At 41.4% G+C, this 17,842-nt stretch overlaps 1 protein-coding gene across 2 annotated transcripts in view; it reads left to right on the top strand.

Annotated features, from left to right (window-relative positions):
* Positions 1-17,842, top strand: part of sema3e (sema domain, immunoglobulin domain (Ig), short basic domain, secreted, (semaphorin) 3E) — a 53,480-nt gene that overhangs the window by 26,360 nt on the left and 9,278 nt on the right. Inside the window, exons 5-10 of one of the 2 annotated variants that reach the window (XM_072694598.1) lie at positions 7,217-7,310; positions 8,091-8,207; positions 11,080-11,222; positions 12,438-12,552; positions 14,312-14,381; positions 16,369-16,513. In XM_072694598.1, the coding sequence (XP_072550699.1) occupies positions 7,217-7,310; positions 8,091-8,207; positions 11,080-11,222; positions 12,438-12,552; positions 14,312-14,381; positions 16,369-16,513 (684 nt within the window). Of the gene's footprint in view, positions 1-7,213; positions 7,311-8,090; positions 8,208-11,079; positions 11,223-12,437; positions 12,553-14,311; positions 14,382-16,368; positions 16,514-17,842 lie in introns of both variants that reach the window. The other variant, XM_072694597.1, reaches the window with a different exon arrangement.

Raw genomic sequence — 17,842 nt, 5'->3', positions numbered from 1 at the left:
TAATAGAGATGTGTGTGATTGTGAAGAACCTTTAAATTCTTTAGATTTTAGACTTTCAAAATGGGTTCCTTACACTCATACATCATTTTGACAAACATGGCTCTTTATTGAAGCAAAAGTGGTTCTTCTATGGCATCCCTTAAAGAACAATTTGCAGTACCTTTATTGTGAACCCTTTCACAGGTAAGTTATGGCTACCTGTCATGGTTTGCCCAAAGTAATTTCATTTAGGATGAGCACTTCCACAGTTCTGTACAGTTCTGTAACTCCTGCACCATTTTAAGTGGACAAATCCTACATTTGATGGATGCGCTGTATGTTGTGGAAAGACTAATCAGTAGATGAATCAATAGAATTAAAGCTTGTTGTTGCGTCACATTCTAAGCTAAATGTTGGGATCTCACGGGTGGGCCCATACTTTCAAAATGGTTAAGAGTGCAGGTCACAATGTAATCCACCATGCAGCCCTAAAAGCTTATAATATGGAGCTTTTCTTGATGCCTTTTTAGCTTTCGCTCCTACATAACATATAATCGGAACGATGGTATCCTCCAGGCTTAAACTCTTCCACTCCCTCGGATTAGGGTGAAAAATACCAACGGTAATGCAAGTCGCAAGCCTGCCGAGTTAACTATTTAGTGTAGGACTTCACCCGCTTACTTCAAGCCCAGTCTTGGAAACACCAGTTAGTTTTTGTTTGTGTGTGTGAGGGGAAGTTGTATCATTCTCACTCCACGTCCAGATCTGCAACTAAACAGTCAGACAAGCAAAAACAAACAGTCTCATCCTCCCCGGAGAGCCCCAGTCAAATTACAGAGTGGCTAATCACAGGGGATGGAGGTTTATTTGAAGGAGCCGCAGAGAAGAAAAGCAAAGCAAGAGAAGTTTGTTTGAAAGGCCGAGCGAGGGAAGGGCCTTTTCCCCAGCTGTTAGAGAAGCCTGGCTGGTTTGAACCACTTTGTCTCAGTCGCTGTGATGTGCTTTTGATTTCAACTGCTAGAAGTTGAGAGATATTACATAATTAATGACATCAATTTTAATGAGTAGTGTTTACCCTCATTTTGCATTCTGCATGGGCAGAATTTAGGTCACTTCTGCTTTTAATCCTTTTGTTTGTAGGTCAAGAAATGATAATCAGTGTTGGGAGCAATGTGGCACAAATGTTTCAATTGAAGGTTCAGCTGGTTTTCATCTGTTTCTACTGACCAGGTTCTGGGTTTTAAACAACATCATCACCGTCACAGTGCTTCATCATTGTTGTCAGACGAACTGGCTTTTAAAGGATGTTTACTGTGATATTTCTGAGATCTTTCATTCCAAACCAAGCACTGAAAGCACTATTCACTCCTCACCAGTACTTCCCAGTTGGCACCAGTATGTGAGGGTTTAGAGAGTAATGTAGAAGTAAAGTCATTAGCAGTGAGATTACATTTTTCCAATGAGTCAAAAGCCAAATACATCCCATTACACCTTTATTATACACCAATCAGCCATAATATTAAAAACACCAGCCTAATACTCTGTAGGTCCCCATCGTTACACCAAAAGAGCTCTGACCCATTCAGCATGGATTCCACAAGACCTCTGAAGGTGGTTCATGTGGTATCTGGCACCAAGACTAATGTTAGCAGCAGATTTTTAGGTCCTGTAAGTTGTAAGTTGTGAGGTGGGACCTCCATGAACATCAATGAGCCTTGAGCGTCCATGGCGCTGTCGTCGGTTCACTAGTTGTCCTTTCTTGGAGCACTTTTGGAAGATACTGACCACTGGATACAAAGAACACCCCATAAGACCTGCCTGATGTTTTGGAGATGCTCCAGTTATCTAGCCATTACAGTCAGGCCCTTGGATTCATAGATCCCACCATTTGACAGGTGCCATTGTATTACCCAGATAATCAATGTGACTCACTTCACAACAGTGGTTATAATGTTTTGGCTGATCTGTTTATCTCAACACTGATGATAAGATGGTATTAGTGTAAAAGGGCTTGTTTTTTTGTAGATTTTTTTTCTTGCTTATAAACTCAAAAATGAAGGCACTACAAAGGGGGGGGGGGGGTGAGCAATACCATAGTAGAACCATTTTTTGGTTCCTTAAGGAACCATTTTTACAATTTCTAAATTGTTCAAAAAACTTTTATATCCAGTAAAGGTTATTTAGATTACAAACATGGTTCTTCTTGGGACCAATAGGGGTTCTTCTAGGCCATTGTCTTAATTCTTCATCTTCATTAAATTCACCCCATAATAACCTTTTTAGGAAAACGTGTGATATACTGTATGACACTGCGCATTTGTGATAGCTGGTGGTAACTGCGACTTTTAAGCCTGGAACCTGCATGGCTTTGGCACAGGGAATCCCATGCCCACATTGATCTTCTAGATTACAACAAGCACAGCTAGAGCTGGGGATATACCTCTGCGCTCTACGAGTCTGGAGCTGAGCTAGAAGGGGGGAGGTGAGGTCACAAGGGTGCAGGAGATCAGAGGGAAAGGAATGAGAGGAGACAGCATCAGCGGGACAGATGATAACCCCACCGCCGAACTGCAGGAAACCACAGTGTGCATCCAGAGGCTAATAGCCTCCGCCCTCAGATATGAACGCACAGAACAGATGGCTATAAACACACACGCACACACATGTGTATATACACTTAATACATTAGCACATGCTCACACACCCAGAGAGAAGAGATGACTGCACCCTCTGCACACACTGATGGGATGATATAGTGCAGATGTGCCTGTGATGACAGGAGAGGCTGATACGGCAGCAGACACAGAACAGAAACAGGGCGAGACTTTTAAACACACACAGACACACACACACACACACACACACACACACACACACACACACTCACACTCACTCACACACACAGTTGGACACCCCCTGCTGAGCCTGGTCTGTTTTATTTCTGTTCTTTCCAGGTCCCCTATGGAGGGCAAGCCATGAAATGTCGCCTCATATATTTTACAAGGACACTATTTGTCCAAATGTTTGTGGACACCCCTTCTAATGAATGCATTCAGCTACTTTAAGTTGCACTCATTGCTGACACAGATGTACATATTTATCTGCTCTAGAGAGTCCTATTCTATTGGCAGAATAGGACTCTCTAGAGCAGATAAATATGAACCTATTGGCACCATGCTGCCTAATGCCAGGCGTGAGCTAGAGGGGTATAAAGCCCCCCAGCATTGAGCTGTGGAGCAGAGAAAGAACTGTGTTCTCTGCAATGATGGAGATGGTGCTTCATCCAGTGCCTTTGGGATGTGTTTGGGATGAGTTGGGGTGTTGATCTTCAAACATGCTGACTTCACTTCACTTTACTTATGCCTGAATGCAATCAAATCCTCACAACATTTCTCCAGAAAGCCTTCTTCCCTGATCAGTAGAGACAGCTACTCCAACAAAAGCAGGATACACTCTTTTTAATACTCCTGGTTTTGGAAAAAACAATGAATGAGCAGGTGTCCCAATACTTTTGTCAATATGATGTATTTCTTACTTGTTCTGTCACAGTTCTGAACCACCACTTCACTTATAACCACCCACCCACCTATCCATGTTCACCCCCCCCCACACACACACACATTTCTGACACATACAATTAATTATTTTGACGCTCCCACAAATACACACACACTCACACACCTCTAAAGTCAGGGTTTCAGTCTCATAGGTAAGACTGACATTCCAGCATCAGACTACAGGCAATCCGATCACACTGAGGCCGTATGCCAGCAAATGTGAACCACGTGTGAGTGGTGTTGCTTGTGTCTATGTGTGTGTGTGTGTGTGTGTGTGTGTGTGTGTGTGTGTGTGTGTCTGAGAATCACTTATAGCCGCAGTTGATGCACTGATGCATATGAAGTATATGATCATATCCACTAGTATGCTCCACTGCCTGCAGCCCCTTCTATATCCTGCATGCTTTCCTCAACTGATTCTATTTATTGAGCAGATGGAGGTCCACAGTGACCGCAGGTGTTCATTGCAGCTCTGCACCTTCACCCACTTTCACTAATGAGGTTCCGTTCTTTAGTAAGGACATCGACTAAGTAGGGAGATCGGGTGATGCAGAGTTGGAACAATACCTGCACTCACTGTGGCTCTCGATGAAAGACTTATTTACCTCCACATCCAGCTTGAACCTTTCCTGAACTACTAAATGGACACAAGCGAGTAAAAATGCCATCTCTGTCCAATCAGAACTTCATGAATCAACCTTATAAATATCAATATAAAAAGAGAGAAAGAGAATAAGTATTATACAATAGAAGGTAAATGGTGCGCGTATTTGTCACTGTACAGCGAAATGTGTCCTCCGCATTTAACCCATCTGTGGTAGTGAACACACACACACACACTAGTGAACTAGGGGCAGTGAGTACACACACACACACAGAACGGTGGGCAGCCAACTCCAGCGCCCGGGGAGCAGAGAGGGTGAAGGGCCTTGCTCAAGGGCCCAACAGTGGCAGCTTGCCGAGCCCGGGAATCGAACCCACAACCCTGTTATCGATATATGCACACTAAGTACACCAAAGTTAAGTTAAGAAAAACACTAAGTAAAGAAAGTAAAGGAAAGTAGAAGAGTACAGTAGGGTATGGATGTACAAAAGTAAACAATATCTATGTAGTGGGTTAATATTAATGGGTGCATGTCAGAGTTCAATCTTGAGTTCAATATATTTAATATATTTTATATTGTGAAAGCATTTTATGACTTATACAGTAATAAATACATTTACTTTGGTTAAAATCTCATTATCTCTGTAAATTGTCCTTCAAAGTTACCAGACTAGAGAACCACCAAAAAAAAACGCAGGTCTATTAGCCTCAGTGAAGGTCAGTGTTCATCGAAAAAGAAAGAAAGGGACTGGGCAGCAGCATTGTAGAACACCCTGCTAACCAAGAGCAGCTTCCAGGACCATCTCTAAGACTTTTGGGTCGACCAGTCCAATGTGCAATTTTTAAGACTAAACGTAAAAGTATAAAGTCCCTTTATTTTTAGCATTAATCTAGTCTAATTTCACAGTAGGAAGATCATGCCAGCACTAAAACGTGGTGGCGGTACGGTGACAGTGATGCTTTTGCTGCTGTGGACCTGAACAATGTGCTCTTATTGAAGGAATCATGAATCTTGTTCTGCATTTGTAGATTGTCTTTGCATCTGTTCTTGAACTGAAACTGAAATGCAATTGGGTTATGCAGCAGGACAATGGTCCAGAATCTAAATGACTGAAAATCTATGTTTTGGAGTGGCCTAGGCAACCCAGTGTAGATGCTGTAGTAGCTTCAAATCTCTAGTATATCTTTTTTTTGTGTAAATAAATTTGACCCAATTTCCTCCCTTATTTTAGCTTGTCAATTATAGAACCCACTCAATAGTAGTTTCCCCAGACATCCTTTCTAATGCCACCCATTGCTGACATGATGTGCAAATGTATGTCTAGTAGCTTGTCTAGTTCCTGTAGAAAAGTATTGCCAATAGAATAGGACTCTATAGCAGGTGCAGAAAAACATGAGCCTATTGGCACCATGCCTAATGCCAGTCCTGGGCTAGAGGGGGATAAAGCCCCCCAGCATCGAAGCTGTGGAGCAGTGGAAGAACTGTGTTCTCTGGAATGATGGTTGAATGAGCACATGTCCCAATACTTTTGTCTACATATGTTTTTATATAGCAGTTATGGTTTGACTAACATTAGTGAATGTTACAGGAACGGTGTAGGTGGGCTCAAAGTGTGTGTGTGTGTGTGTGTGTGTGTGTGTGTGTGAGGGGGCGTCAGTGGGTGTCTTTATTCTCATTTCACTGTCTAGTGATTCACCTGGATATTGTATTTCCTCCTAGATTCCTGAAAATGGAGAGTCTAGGTGTGAAATAGAGTCTCTCTGTGTGTAAGTGTGTGTGAGGAGGTGATGGATTGGTACCGTAATACAGGCTGATAGTGACAGTGTGAATAGATTAGCCCGTGGGTTAGGCTGTATTAATGTGCTGGCAGAACGGCTGATGAATTGCTCTGTGTGATGTGCCACTCGTCCTGCTCTGGCGCAAATAGCAGAGGACCTATCATAGGCAGCATGGGAACGGCCCCAGGCCCTACACCACAAACCACATCAGAGCGAGATCCAGCTGAGATAAGGCTGAGACAACACAGAGACACTGCATTCTGAATTCCTCCACAGTGCTTTTGAGGGGTTTCTCAGATGACTGCTGCAGTGATGGTTGCACAGAAGCGAGACTCTGGTCTTAAATATGTACAGAAAGACTCTGAAAGGCTTTGAGCTGAGCATGTCCATATGTCTTTTATTTTGGTGAACTGTTAGGCCCAAAATGTCCTTAACTTATATACAAACAGAGCCAAACTGAGCCTTATTACCACGTCACACCCAACAAATTACTCCTGACCTGGTAAAATGTTCAAATAGTGTCATTACATGCACACAATTTGGACAAAAGTATTCGGACAATTGCTTGTTCATTGTTTCTTTCGTAATCTAGGCTATTAAAAATTAGTTTATCCTGCCTTTGTTGGAGTAATGGCCTCTACTGTCCCGGGTAAGCATTCTAATAGATTATGCAGCATTGCTGTGAGGATTTGATTGCATTTAGTGACAAGAACATTAGTGAGGTCAGGATGTTGGATGATCCCCATCCCACCACATCCCCAACCCCTCCAACTCATCCCAATAAAAGTATTCCAGAGAACACAGTTCGACTACTCCACAGCTCAGTGCTTGGGGGCTTTTTACCCCTCTGGACACTGTGCCCACTTGCTGTCCACTCCATTAGACACTTCTATCTAGCTATCTATCTAGTGCTCTATCTAGTCCACATTGTAGATGTAAAATCAGAGACAGAAGCTCTCTGATCTGTTGCTGCACAGTCTATTCATGTTGGTCATCCTCTAGTCCTTCATCAGTGCTCACAGGACTATGAGCACCCCACAGGATGCTATTGGCTGGACATTTATGGTTGGTGGACTGTTCTCAGTCACCATATCTACTCTGCAGTGGTCAGTCCTGTCCAATGGTCCTGACCATTGAAGAACAATCAGGGTGAACAGAGGCTTACTAACAGAGTATGCAGAGAAACAGATGGGTACAGTCTGGAATTACAGACTTACACACTGCTCCTATTGGGTAAGTGGAGCTGGTATTAATGTTATGGCTATATAATATGTCCTTGCTATGTGTGTTTCAGCAGGACAGAGTGTTTCAGCTGGAGTCTGAGCATATAGAGAGTGGCAGAGGGAAATCTCCCTTCCATCCCAACAGCCCCACCATCTCCACTGTGTCCAGTAAGCAAGTCCAGCTCTCTCTTTCTCTCGCTGTCTCTCGTGCAAACTCTCTTTTTGTACCTCTCTCTTCCCCCCTCTCTCTCTCTCTCTCTCTCTCTCTCTCTCTCTCTCTCGCACTTCTCTATCTATCTCCTTTCAAAGTGTGTGTGTGTGTGTGTTCCCTTTTGCCTTTTGCTCCACAAAGAGTGCTGTGTGTTTGCAGCCTCAGGCTGCTGGTATGAAAGCTATTCAGCTATTCAGGATTTCCACCTCCCCTGACTGACTCACACAACACTTCAAGTCAAATCCATCAGCTCACTCAATCAGGCCGCCCAGATTAAGACAGGGATTTGAGCATTTGAGCAGGGAGAACTGTGTGAAGTGTGGGCTGACTTTTACTGGATCATTAATCCTTGGAGGCTTAGATAAACATCTCAGCATCTGAGCCTTTAGACCCGTATCATTTATAAGACTGCAGACTCAGATGCTCAATTGACAGACGATAGTTTTCCTGATGTTGTTATGCCTTCAGCCCTGACACGGTAACGTCTGACCGACTCAGAGAGGAGAAGGAAAATGAATCTTTTCACCAGTTCCTCAGCTGCCACCTTGTGGCGCATTAAAGAACAGTAGCTTAAAGCCTAACATGGCCAGAAAGTTCAGACTGAACGTGATCAGCCCAGACGTTGCTCAGAGTGTCAGTCTGCTTTAGGTCTAGGAGTCACACAAACACCAGTGCCAGTCTGAGGAATACTGATTTAAGCTCAAGTGACTCCCTTTTGTCTTTATTTTGGTCAACAGGAGGACAGCTATTTGTAGGCCTTTACACTGATTACTGGGAGAATGATGCTGCGCTGTATCGCCTAGGCAACCACGGCTACACCAGAACAGAAGTGGGTGACAGACAGCAGCTGAACGGTGAGATCAAACACAGAAACTCTGTAGCGTGATACATTTAAGTGCGTTACAGGGTTGTGCGAGTGTGGTGGCGTTGAAACTTTCGCGCTAAAGCGGCTAAAGCCTTTCCATGCCATCAAACACTATTGTACAAAATATAAAAGACCAAATTCTATTAAATGTACATCTACATTTACATTAAAGGCGTTTAGCAGATGCTCTTCTCCAGACAAAACTTACAAAACTGCTTCACTGTTTACTCAGAAAATTCCTTTAGCTAGTTTGTAGAGACTAGGATTCTAAAGATCCCCCTAAGCTTAGACACTACTAAACACAGAGGTCAGTCTGGAGACCACGATAGTCTACACACTCTGACTACGTATTCTCTGAAGAGGAGGATCTTCGGTCTGTGTCTAAAGACAGCGAGTGACTCTGCTGTTCGGACACCCAGGGGAAGTTCGCTCCACCACTTCATTGCAGGACAGAAAAAAAGCCTGGACGCTCGTCTTCCTTGGATCTTAAGGGATGGAGGGTCGAGCCGTACTTGAAGCTGGAAGGGCTCTTGGTGCAGATCTGCTTTTTAACCATGTATTTAGGAGGTGCTGGCTGGTTCATTCCTGGCTTTGTAGGCCAGTGTCAAAGGTTTGAATCTGACGACCTGGGCAGCAGCTACAGGAAGCCAGTGAAGAGAGAATGCAGCAGAGGAGGAGCTGAACATGGCTGAACTTTGAAACCTTCTGGAGAAGTTGCAGGGGCCTGATGGTGCGAAAGGTGGACCAGCCAGAAGGGGGTTGCAGTAGTCAAGTCTTAAAATGACAGGAGACTGGACAGGAGCACCTGGGTGGCCTCTCTAGAGAGTGAGGGTCGAATTGTTTGGATGGTACATCTAACCCTTGTAGAGCCTAAACCCAAACCTGGTCTTAATCGTAACTTTAACCTAACACACTTTAGCCAACCAGAGGAGTTCCATGTGCCATGTGGGTTAGAGTAGTAAACGCTGGAGTAAAACTCTAAACTGGACTCCAGGCCTAGATTTTAACAATGTACTATATACCAGTGTCATAAATGTGGAGTGTTCCGAATGGTCCAGACCCTAATGTAACCCACCTGATCCAGCTAAAACAGGTCTTTCAAAATCAACTGAATGTTATAGGCAGATGTGGTGGATTAGGCATGGAGATAAACTCTGCAGGAGGCCACATCTCCAGAAGTGCAGTTGGGTACTCCTGTCTAGTCATAGAAGACTCCAATATGCTACGGTACGCTGAGCCAAACCAGCTCCCTCTGCCTCATAGATCTCAAGAGCAGGAGAGTGAACATGCTATGAAATCACCTTCAGTCATCAATCAACATTAGTGCTCAGGTCTGAAGCTGATTGAGTTTATGTCCATTCTAAGCACAGAGCAGAGAGGGCAGCGGTGTCACGCTGGGAGCTTGTTTAATGGCCGCCTCCATATATACTAACCTCCCTATTTTTCTACTGCCACACAGAAGCCTGGAGCTTCCGCAGAGTGCACTCTGACTTGGATGATAGCCTAATACCTTTACCATCTTCAACCCAGGAATGTAGCAAAGCCATCTTTTCTAGTATCCCAGATTTATAGCAGAAGCTTTCTACTTCTGCTTTGATGTATATATATATATATATATATATATATATATATATATATATATATATATATATATATATATATATGTGTGTGTGTGTGTGTGTGTTTGTTTGTGTGTGTGTGTGTGTGTATGTGTCAGTCTGTCTGTCTGTCTGCTAGCCTGTGTTTATATTTATATAAAAGTGTGCATACCACAACAAGACAGCGTGTGTGTCTGAGCATAAAGAAGAGTAGTCAGTACCTGTAGGGGGGGCCGTGGTAGCCTAAGCCCCCTACTGTTTTGCCATTAATCATACAGGCAGATAGAAAGGCATCCGAGACAGGCACCATCCATCTATGCCCACTCTCCCTCACACACACCCATTCACAGCCATTCAGACCCGGTTAAACACAGTCAAGCGCATTCAAAAGCAGGCCTACTGAGACCCACCACTCTGTCATACACCAATGCAAAACAGAGGCCTCGCAGCCCCATGGAAACCACTGCCCTGTGTTTGCATGTGTGGGAGTGTGTGCAGTACATTTAAACTGAGGCCGGCAAATATTCTGAAAGGTGTTAACTGAGTGTTAAGTGTTTTCAGGCTGGGCTGCAAAACTGAGATGTTAATAATTGCTTCCCACACACTGTCAGAAGAAGATCAGAGCTTCACACGTTGGCTAATGCACAGCGTCGCTGATGAACAAAAAAGGGAAAGAAAAGCATTTCTAGATTTATTGTGTTCTAGTTATTAAGATATATATATTTTTATTTTATTAGTATTTATTGTATTTATTATTTCATTTATAATAATTGTTCATAATTTTTTTAATTTGTTTAAAATGTTTATTTTATTTTTATTAGTTTTTTATTTTGTTTATTTTATTTTTATTAGTTTTTTTATTTTGTTTATTTTATTTTATTTGCATTTTTAATTGTGTTTATTTTATTTTTTATTTTCTTATTTTTGTTTGTATTTTTTTTATTTCTTTTCTTAGACCATTTCCAACGATTAAATAATCATTATTAAAGTGCAACCGTAACAAAAAATTGGATGTCAATATTGTTTTCATCAGATTTTGCTTTGCTTTGTTCCAGTATGTATCTGAGTTCAAATGAATTCACTTGCTTGTTATCATGTCATTTTTTGTTGAACTGACAAGCTGTTTTTACAGTGTGCTCAATATTATTTGCCTTGACTCGTCTAGTATTTGCTGCATTAATTAATCAGATTATTATGGAATACAGTATATTTGTCAGTTGTTGTTGCACTAAATTCTGTGTTCATGCTTGGATTTTTCCTCAGAGCCGAAATTTGTTGGATCTGTGGCGATCCCTGATAACGATGACCCCGCAGATGACAAGGTTTACTTCTTCTTCACTGAGAGAGTGCCCAACACAGAGGGTGGACATAAAGCTGTGTACAGCAGAGTGGCCAGGGTGTGCGCTGTAAGTATTAATAATTATTAATAATCGGACCGTATTAAAGTGAAAAGCAGATCTAAGCATAAACTAATGTTTTAATTATTATTTAAATTAATATGTAAATAAGTCAGCTACCTGTTACATGACCTGGTCACTAAACCTAACCTTAATCTACACCTAACATTCATCTTAACCTACACCTTAATCTACACCTAAAACTAATCATAACCTTAATCTAAATTTAATCTACACCTAAGCCTAACCTAAACCTAACCCTAATCTACACCTAAAACTAACCTTAATATACACCTTAATCTACACCTTACTCTACACCTTAATCTACACCTAAACCTAACCTAAACCTAATTCTAATCAACACCTTAATCTTAACCTAATCGTAATATACACCTTAATCGACACCATAACCTACACCTTAATCTACATCTTAATCTTAACTTAACCCTAATCTACACCTAAATCTATTTTAAATGTACACCTTAATCTACACCTAAATCTAAACCAAACCTTAATCTACACATTAATCTTAACCTAACCTTAATCTACACCTTAATTTACACCTAAACCTAATCTAAATTTAACCTTAATTTACACCTTACACAAATTTACACTTAATCTACACCTATACCCAAACTTAACCTACACCTTAATCTACACCCACACATAATCATAACATAACCTTAACCTACACTTTAATCATACACCTAATCCACACCTAAATTTAACCTATGCCTACACTTAATCTTAACCCTAATTCTAAACCCAACTTTCACCACACTAAAATGATGAATCCTTACAGCTTCTCCAGTAATTTTGGTCCATTCATTTCTTCAGCGCTGTTTTATCAGTTCTTCTTCGGGCACAAATGTGCATTTGTCTGTGTTTTGCACAACAGCGCTACTAGTTGACAGGTGAAAAAAAAGGACTAAATAGGTTTAAGTTTTGCACTTAAAAATAAACAATCAACCTTTATATAGCCACTTCTATATGAGATCATGTTGGGACTGAGGCAGCAGAGTAATATTACAGGATTTTACACAAATATGGCTTAAGATACACAGTGTTCTACAGTGGCTGTAGCCTTCCAGCCTGAAGCATCAGCATAATAGAATCCCTATTATAGTCAGCAGAGCATCAGCACGCTGATTGCTGATTGCCAGTGAAATATCACTGCCAATGGAAAGTAAACAGTGACTTCCCCTCCCTCACATTTTCTCTTAGAATGACCAGGGTGGTCAACGGATGCTGGTGAACAAGTGGAGCTCTTTTCTGAAGGCCCGTTTGATCTGCTCTGTGGCGGGGCCCAATGGCATCGACACACACTTTGATGAGCTGGGTAAGAAGGGCTTTTTTTGTTACTGTTTCCATCTCTCTGGTTCCCTCTACCCATTTCTTTACATTTACACAATACTCTTCATTCTGCCGTCCTGCTTTTCCCTCCATTTGAGCGACAGATGTTCAGATCTGGTCTTCAGTATTCTGCACAGTGCGGGTCTGCGAGGATGCAGCCTATAAAATATGACAATTGTTGAGATTCATCATAAACTGTTTGAGCCCAGGGCAGTGAGTAAGTTGTTAATATCAGCTCGCATTTAGAAGGAATCACAGCTGGTGTTGGGGAGTGGGTCTAAATGGAAAGCTGGATTATAGCCAGAGGTAACATGTGGGTACACGATTGGCTTTATAAAAAGGATAGGAACCTCATCAGCATGCATAAAGGCAGCTGGAGGAAAGGGTTGGCTGCTCCAGAGTGAGGAACCCATCTCCACTCCAGGCTTGCAGAAGCAGCTATACTAGTAGTCATGAAGCCTTTTCAGGTGGTATTTCACATTGTGTCCCTGCTGGGGTGTGGAAAATCGAGCACATGGTAAATGCGTGCCACCTGCAGTGATGTATGAATAGAAGCTAAATCCTCTCACCACAGAGTGCAGGTTATCTGAGGGATGTTCAACACAATGAATCTGCATGAGTGGAAACTCACCTGTACATCACTGCTATCATTAGAAAGCTTTGTAAAGCTTATGGAAAAGGAAGGACATTCTTACCTTTCTTATCTAGTGATTTTGGACCATTTCTACTGGTCTGGTATGTGGGAACAGAGCACATTTTGGTTTAAGCTTAAGCATTTAATTCATTTCTAAACAAAATTCATATCATTACTATCATTAACAGAAACCTTGTATCTCCATGTTTGCGGTTTTTCACTTTTTGAGTCATTTTGCATTGACTTCCTTTGAAAGTTGTCCTGTAGAATTAACATTTTAGACGTTTGCATGAGAGACATTATATATACATATACAAAGAGTGCCTAGTGCCTGTAGGGAAGTATAGCCAATAGAATAGGACTCTCTGGAGCAGATAAACATGAACCAATTGGCACCATGCTGCCTAATGCCAGGCATGGGCTACAGGAGCATTGAGCTGTGGAGCAGTGGAAGAGCTGTGTTCTCTGGAATGATGGTGATGGTGGAGCTCCATCCAATACTTTTGGGATGAGTTGTGGAGTTGGGGATGAGGTGAGGTGGGGTGGTGATCATCATCCAACACCCTGACCTCACAGATGCTCTTATTGCTGAATGCAATCAAATCCTCAAATCAGCAGTGCTCGTCTGAAATCTAGTAGAAAGCCTTCTTCCCTGGACAGTAGAGACAGTTACTCCAAAAAAGCAGGAGAAACTCCTGAATCAGCAGTGTGTCCCAATACTTTTGTCCATATAGCATATGTTATAAGCTCCTAGATGGTGAATAAAATAATGTAGATGTCAATTCTGCCACATGTAAGCTCACAGCTCAGAAATCAATAAACACTTACGATGAAAAATAACACTTTAAGGTACAACAACAGTCTTCAGGGTGAATCCTGAGACCCATTGGTCTGATTCCTTTCAGAATTTACAAATGACACCTCAAAGGTGGTACAAGATGGCCCAAAGCATGTGAAACTACAAAAACGGGTTCCGCGTTACCCTGCATTAGTCTGTGCCCTGTCGTTAAATGCCAGGTGCTTTCAGATGAAACATGAAGTTATAAAGTTTTGAAGGTTTTCAAACTTCCCCCACATGTTCATCTGTGTGTGTCTCTTTGTGTGTGTGCAGAGGATGTGTTTGTGCTGAAGAAGAAGGACGAGAAGAACCCTGAAATCTTCGGCTTGTTCAGCACAACCAGGTTAGTCCAGAACAGTGCATGCGCTGCAAGTTCTAGGCTATGAATAGAGTTTTTTGTTATTTTGCATTAGTATAAGTATGTTGTGTGTGTGTGTATATCGTCGTGTTCAAGGCTAAAGTTCTCAAAACTACACTGAGATATTATTAAAAATCAGTAAACAGTAAACAGATTCCCCTAGCCAATTTATTAGGCACATTTATTTGTTCTCCCGCCCAAAAATGTAAGGATTAGCAATTTTACTTATGTTTAATCAGAATTAATCACAGAATATTGTTGTGATTAACGGCATTAAACTTTTTCATTGACTGACGCCACTAATATGTATATATATATATATATATATATATATATATATATATATATATATATATATATATATATATATCAAGTCAAGTCAAGTGTCAAGTGGGTTTTATTGTCATTTCAACTACATACAGAGTACACAGTGAAACGAAACAATGTTCCTCCAGGCCCATGGTGCAACATAGACACAGTGCATACAAGACACAAGTGCAACACAGTACAAGTGCAGACAGACAACATAGTACAATACAGACAGAGAATAATAAATAATTTAGGGGTAGTGTGCAAATTATGCAGTGTGTAATAAACATTCCAGTAAAGAGGTAGTAAGGTTATTTGTGCAAAATGCTTCCCATATTGTCTGGGGTAAAGTTAGTGCTATCAACGTTAATGCATTAACACGCACAATTAATCTGCAAACTTTACCTTGTTAACCTTTTTTTATGCAAATTAATTAATCTTACCAAGTTTGGCTCCAGCAACCCCCCCTTAGGTTGCTCTCTTTACAGAACCTAGTAACATATTAGCATTTTTATTTAGCGATGTAATCGAAAGCTATGTAATTTTCTGTAGCGATATAAATCGATATTACATCGCTAAATAAAAGTGCTAATATGTCACTAGGTTCTGTAAAGAGAGCGACCTATGGGAGGAAGCTGGGGTGAAACTTAATTAGAATAACTCATTTTCACAGTGTTGCTACTGTTGAGCTCAGAGAGTAGATTACACTTTATTTATGCTGAAATATGGATAAAACCTATTAACTTTCATTCTCTCTCTCTCTCACACACACACACACACTCCAAAAAATAAAGGTGCTAGAAAAGGTTCCTTGAGCGATGCCATGGAAGAACCACATTTAGTTTAATAAAGAACCATTTTTGTAATAGAAACGTGACCATTAAATCAATTAAGAGAAAGTTTATTGGGTGTTTTAAAGATTCTCCACGTCTCTATGACAAACGTGGTTCCTTATGGAGCCAAAATGGTTCTTCTGTGGCATCACGCAAAGGATCTTTTGCAGCACCTTTATTTGTAAGAGTGCAGCTGAGAGCTCTCTTAGCTCTTAGCTTAATCCAGCCAAATGACTGATCATCCATTGATCATCCAAATGACTGATCTCTTAAAAAGAAGCATTTTGTCAATTAAAGCTACTGTGTCCGAGTTTCGTCATGTTCGAGGTTAAAGTTCTCAAAACGACACTGAGATACTATAGCCAGTTTATTAGGCACACCACACATTTATTTATTCACCTTACCAAAATGTAAGGATGTGCTAGCTAGCAATTTAATGATCTCCTGAAAATAAAGATGCCACAAATGGTTCTTTGAGTGAGAACACAGGAGAACCACTGTTTGTAAGTGAGTGTGAAGAATTTTACATTGATAAAAGTGAAGGTTCTTTAGACATTTAAGTTCCTCACACTTATATAGTATCTCTTTTCCATACATGGTTCTTTATGGAACCAAATTGGAGAACCTTTTGAAGCCCCTGTATTTCGGTGGTGGTGTAGTCTACTAATGTGACTTTAACAGTCAAGAAAGTATGGAGACTCTGCAAAGCCGTGTTCTCATAGCTCCTAGACTAGATGGGAGCCAGCAAGATCCATGTTCTTCATCCATGTATGTAGCTGTTTTTGAACTGTTCCTTTAACCCTTTAACCCCTTCTCCTCCTCTTCCCCAGCACTGTATTTAAAGGCTATGCGGTGTGTATGTACAACATGGAGGAAATCCGTGCAGTCTTTAATGGGCCGTTTGCACACCGTGAGCGCTCAGACCACCACTGGAGTGTGTACGAAGGGAAAGTGCCGTACCCTCGCCCTGGATCTGTGAGTCACACTTGAAAGCTGTCTAACAGCTGTATGCTTTTTTGGAGGTGGCCATTCGTCACAGTGTATCAGGCAGTGCGGTGAAGGTGTCAAAGCCTGGACCACCAAGAGAAAAATGAATACGGTGTTGTTTTTGTCACACTCCGTTTACAGAAGGCTGTCAGGCTGCTCTGCGTTAGATAGTGTCCCCAGAGAGCGGCAGAACTTTGCAGGTCTATTTTCAGAATGACGTATTCAGCATCAAATCTCTGTGCCGTGTTCTTGCAGTCTCCAAACTTTCTGAAACGAAGGTAAACAGGCAAAAGTTAGGGAGTTTGAGACTGCATTTTTGAGCCCACAAGTAATACACAGGGGGATTTGAGTGGGCCTGGTGGGAGGCAGTAGGAGACAATTTTATGTCCTTAGTTTAGAAGTTCTGGGTTTATAATTATATAAAATAAAAGAATTTATAATTTTAGTTCTAAAATGTAAAGCCTTTTCTTGCTGTAACGTACTTCAGAAGTCTACGTATGAATGATAGCACCATCACCAGCCAAGCACTACTGCTGGACGCTTTGATAGAGGCTGTGGTAGAAGCATATGTTCTAATCAACACGTCACAACACATCAATAGATATTCAGCTTCTGAGTCTTAATGCAGAGACCAGTATAATTTACAGTGGCATCCCACAGGGTTCAGTTTTAGGGTTTATGGAACTGATGCTAATTGTGGCATTAATGTAGTTATGGAGGCCTATGACCAGGACCTTGGTAGCTGTAACCCCCTTTAGTCTCTTATATGGTTATACTTGTGTAATAGAGTGAGGGTTATTATATTTATATGAACTGCTGCTGCTTTTCCTGTTACAAATATTAAGATGGAAAATCCAGGTCCAGAAAGTAGAAATCTGCTCCAGTAATTTGTTCCAACTGTCTGGGCAGCTCTGCTGCAGCTAAGCTATAGCTAACATATAGAGATGACTATAGCTGAGCTATCTGAGCTATAGAGATAGAAAATCCAGGCCCTGAAAGTATAAATCCAGCCCAGTAATTAGTTCCAACAGCCTGGGAAGCACGGCTGCAGCCAATAGAGATAACTACAGCTAAGCTAGAGCTAATAGAGATAGAAAATCCAGGCCCTGAGAGCATAAATCAGGCCCAGGAATGTGTTCCAACTGCTTGGGCAACCTTGCTGCAGCTAGTCTATAGCTAAGCTATTAAGATGGCTATAGTTCAGCAGTAATTAAACCATAGCACACGTATTACACGCATATAGAGGTGGAAAATCCAGGTCCAGAAAGTAAAAATCTGCCCCAAGATTTTGTTCTAACTGCCTGGGCAGCTCTACTG

This window comes from Salminus brasiliensis, chromosome 13, assembly GCF_030463535.1.
Source record: "Salminus brasiliensis chromosome 13, fSalBra1.hap2, whole genome shotgun sequence".
Lineage (NCBI taxonomy): Eukaryota > Metazoa > Chordata > Actinopteri > Characiformes > Bryconidae > Salminus > Salminus brasiliensis.
The sequence above is the reverse complement of the archived record's forward strand: the minus strand, read 5'-3'. Positions and strand labels throughout refer to the sequence as shown.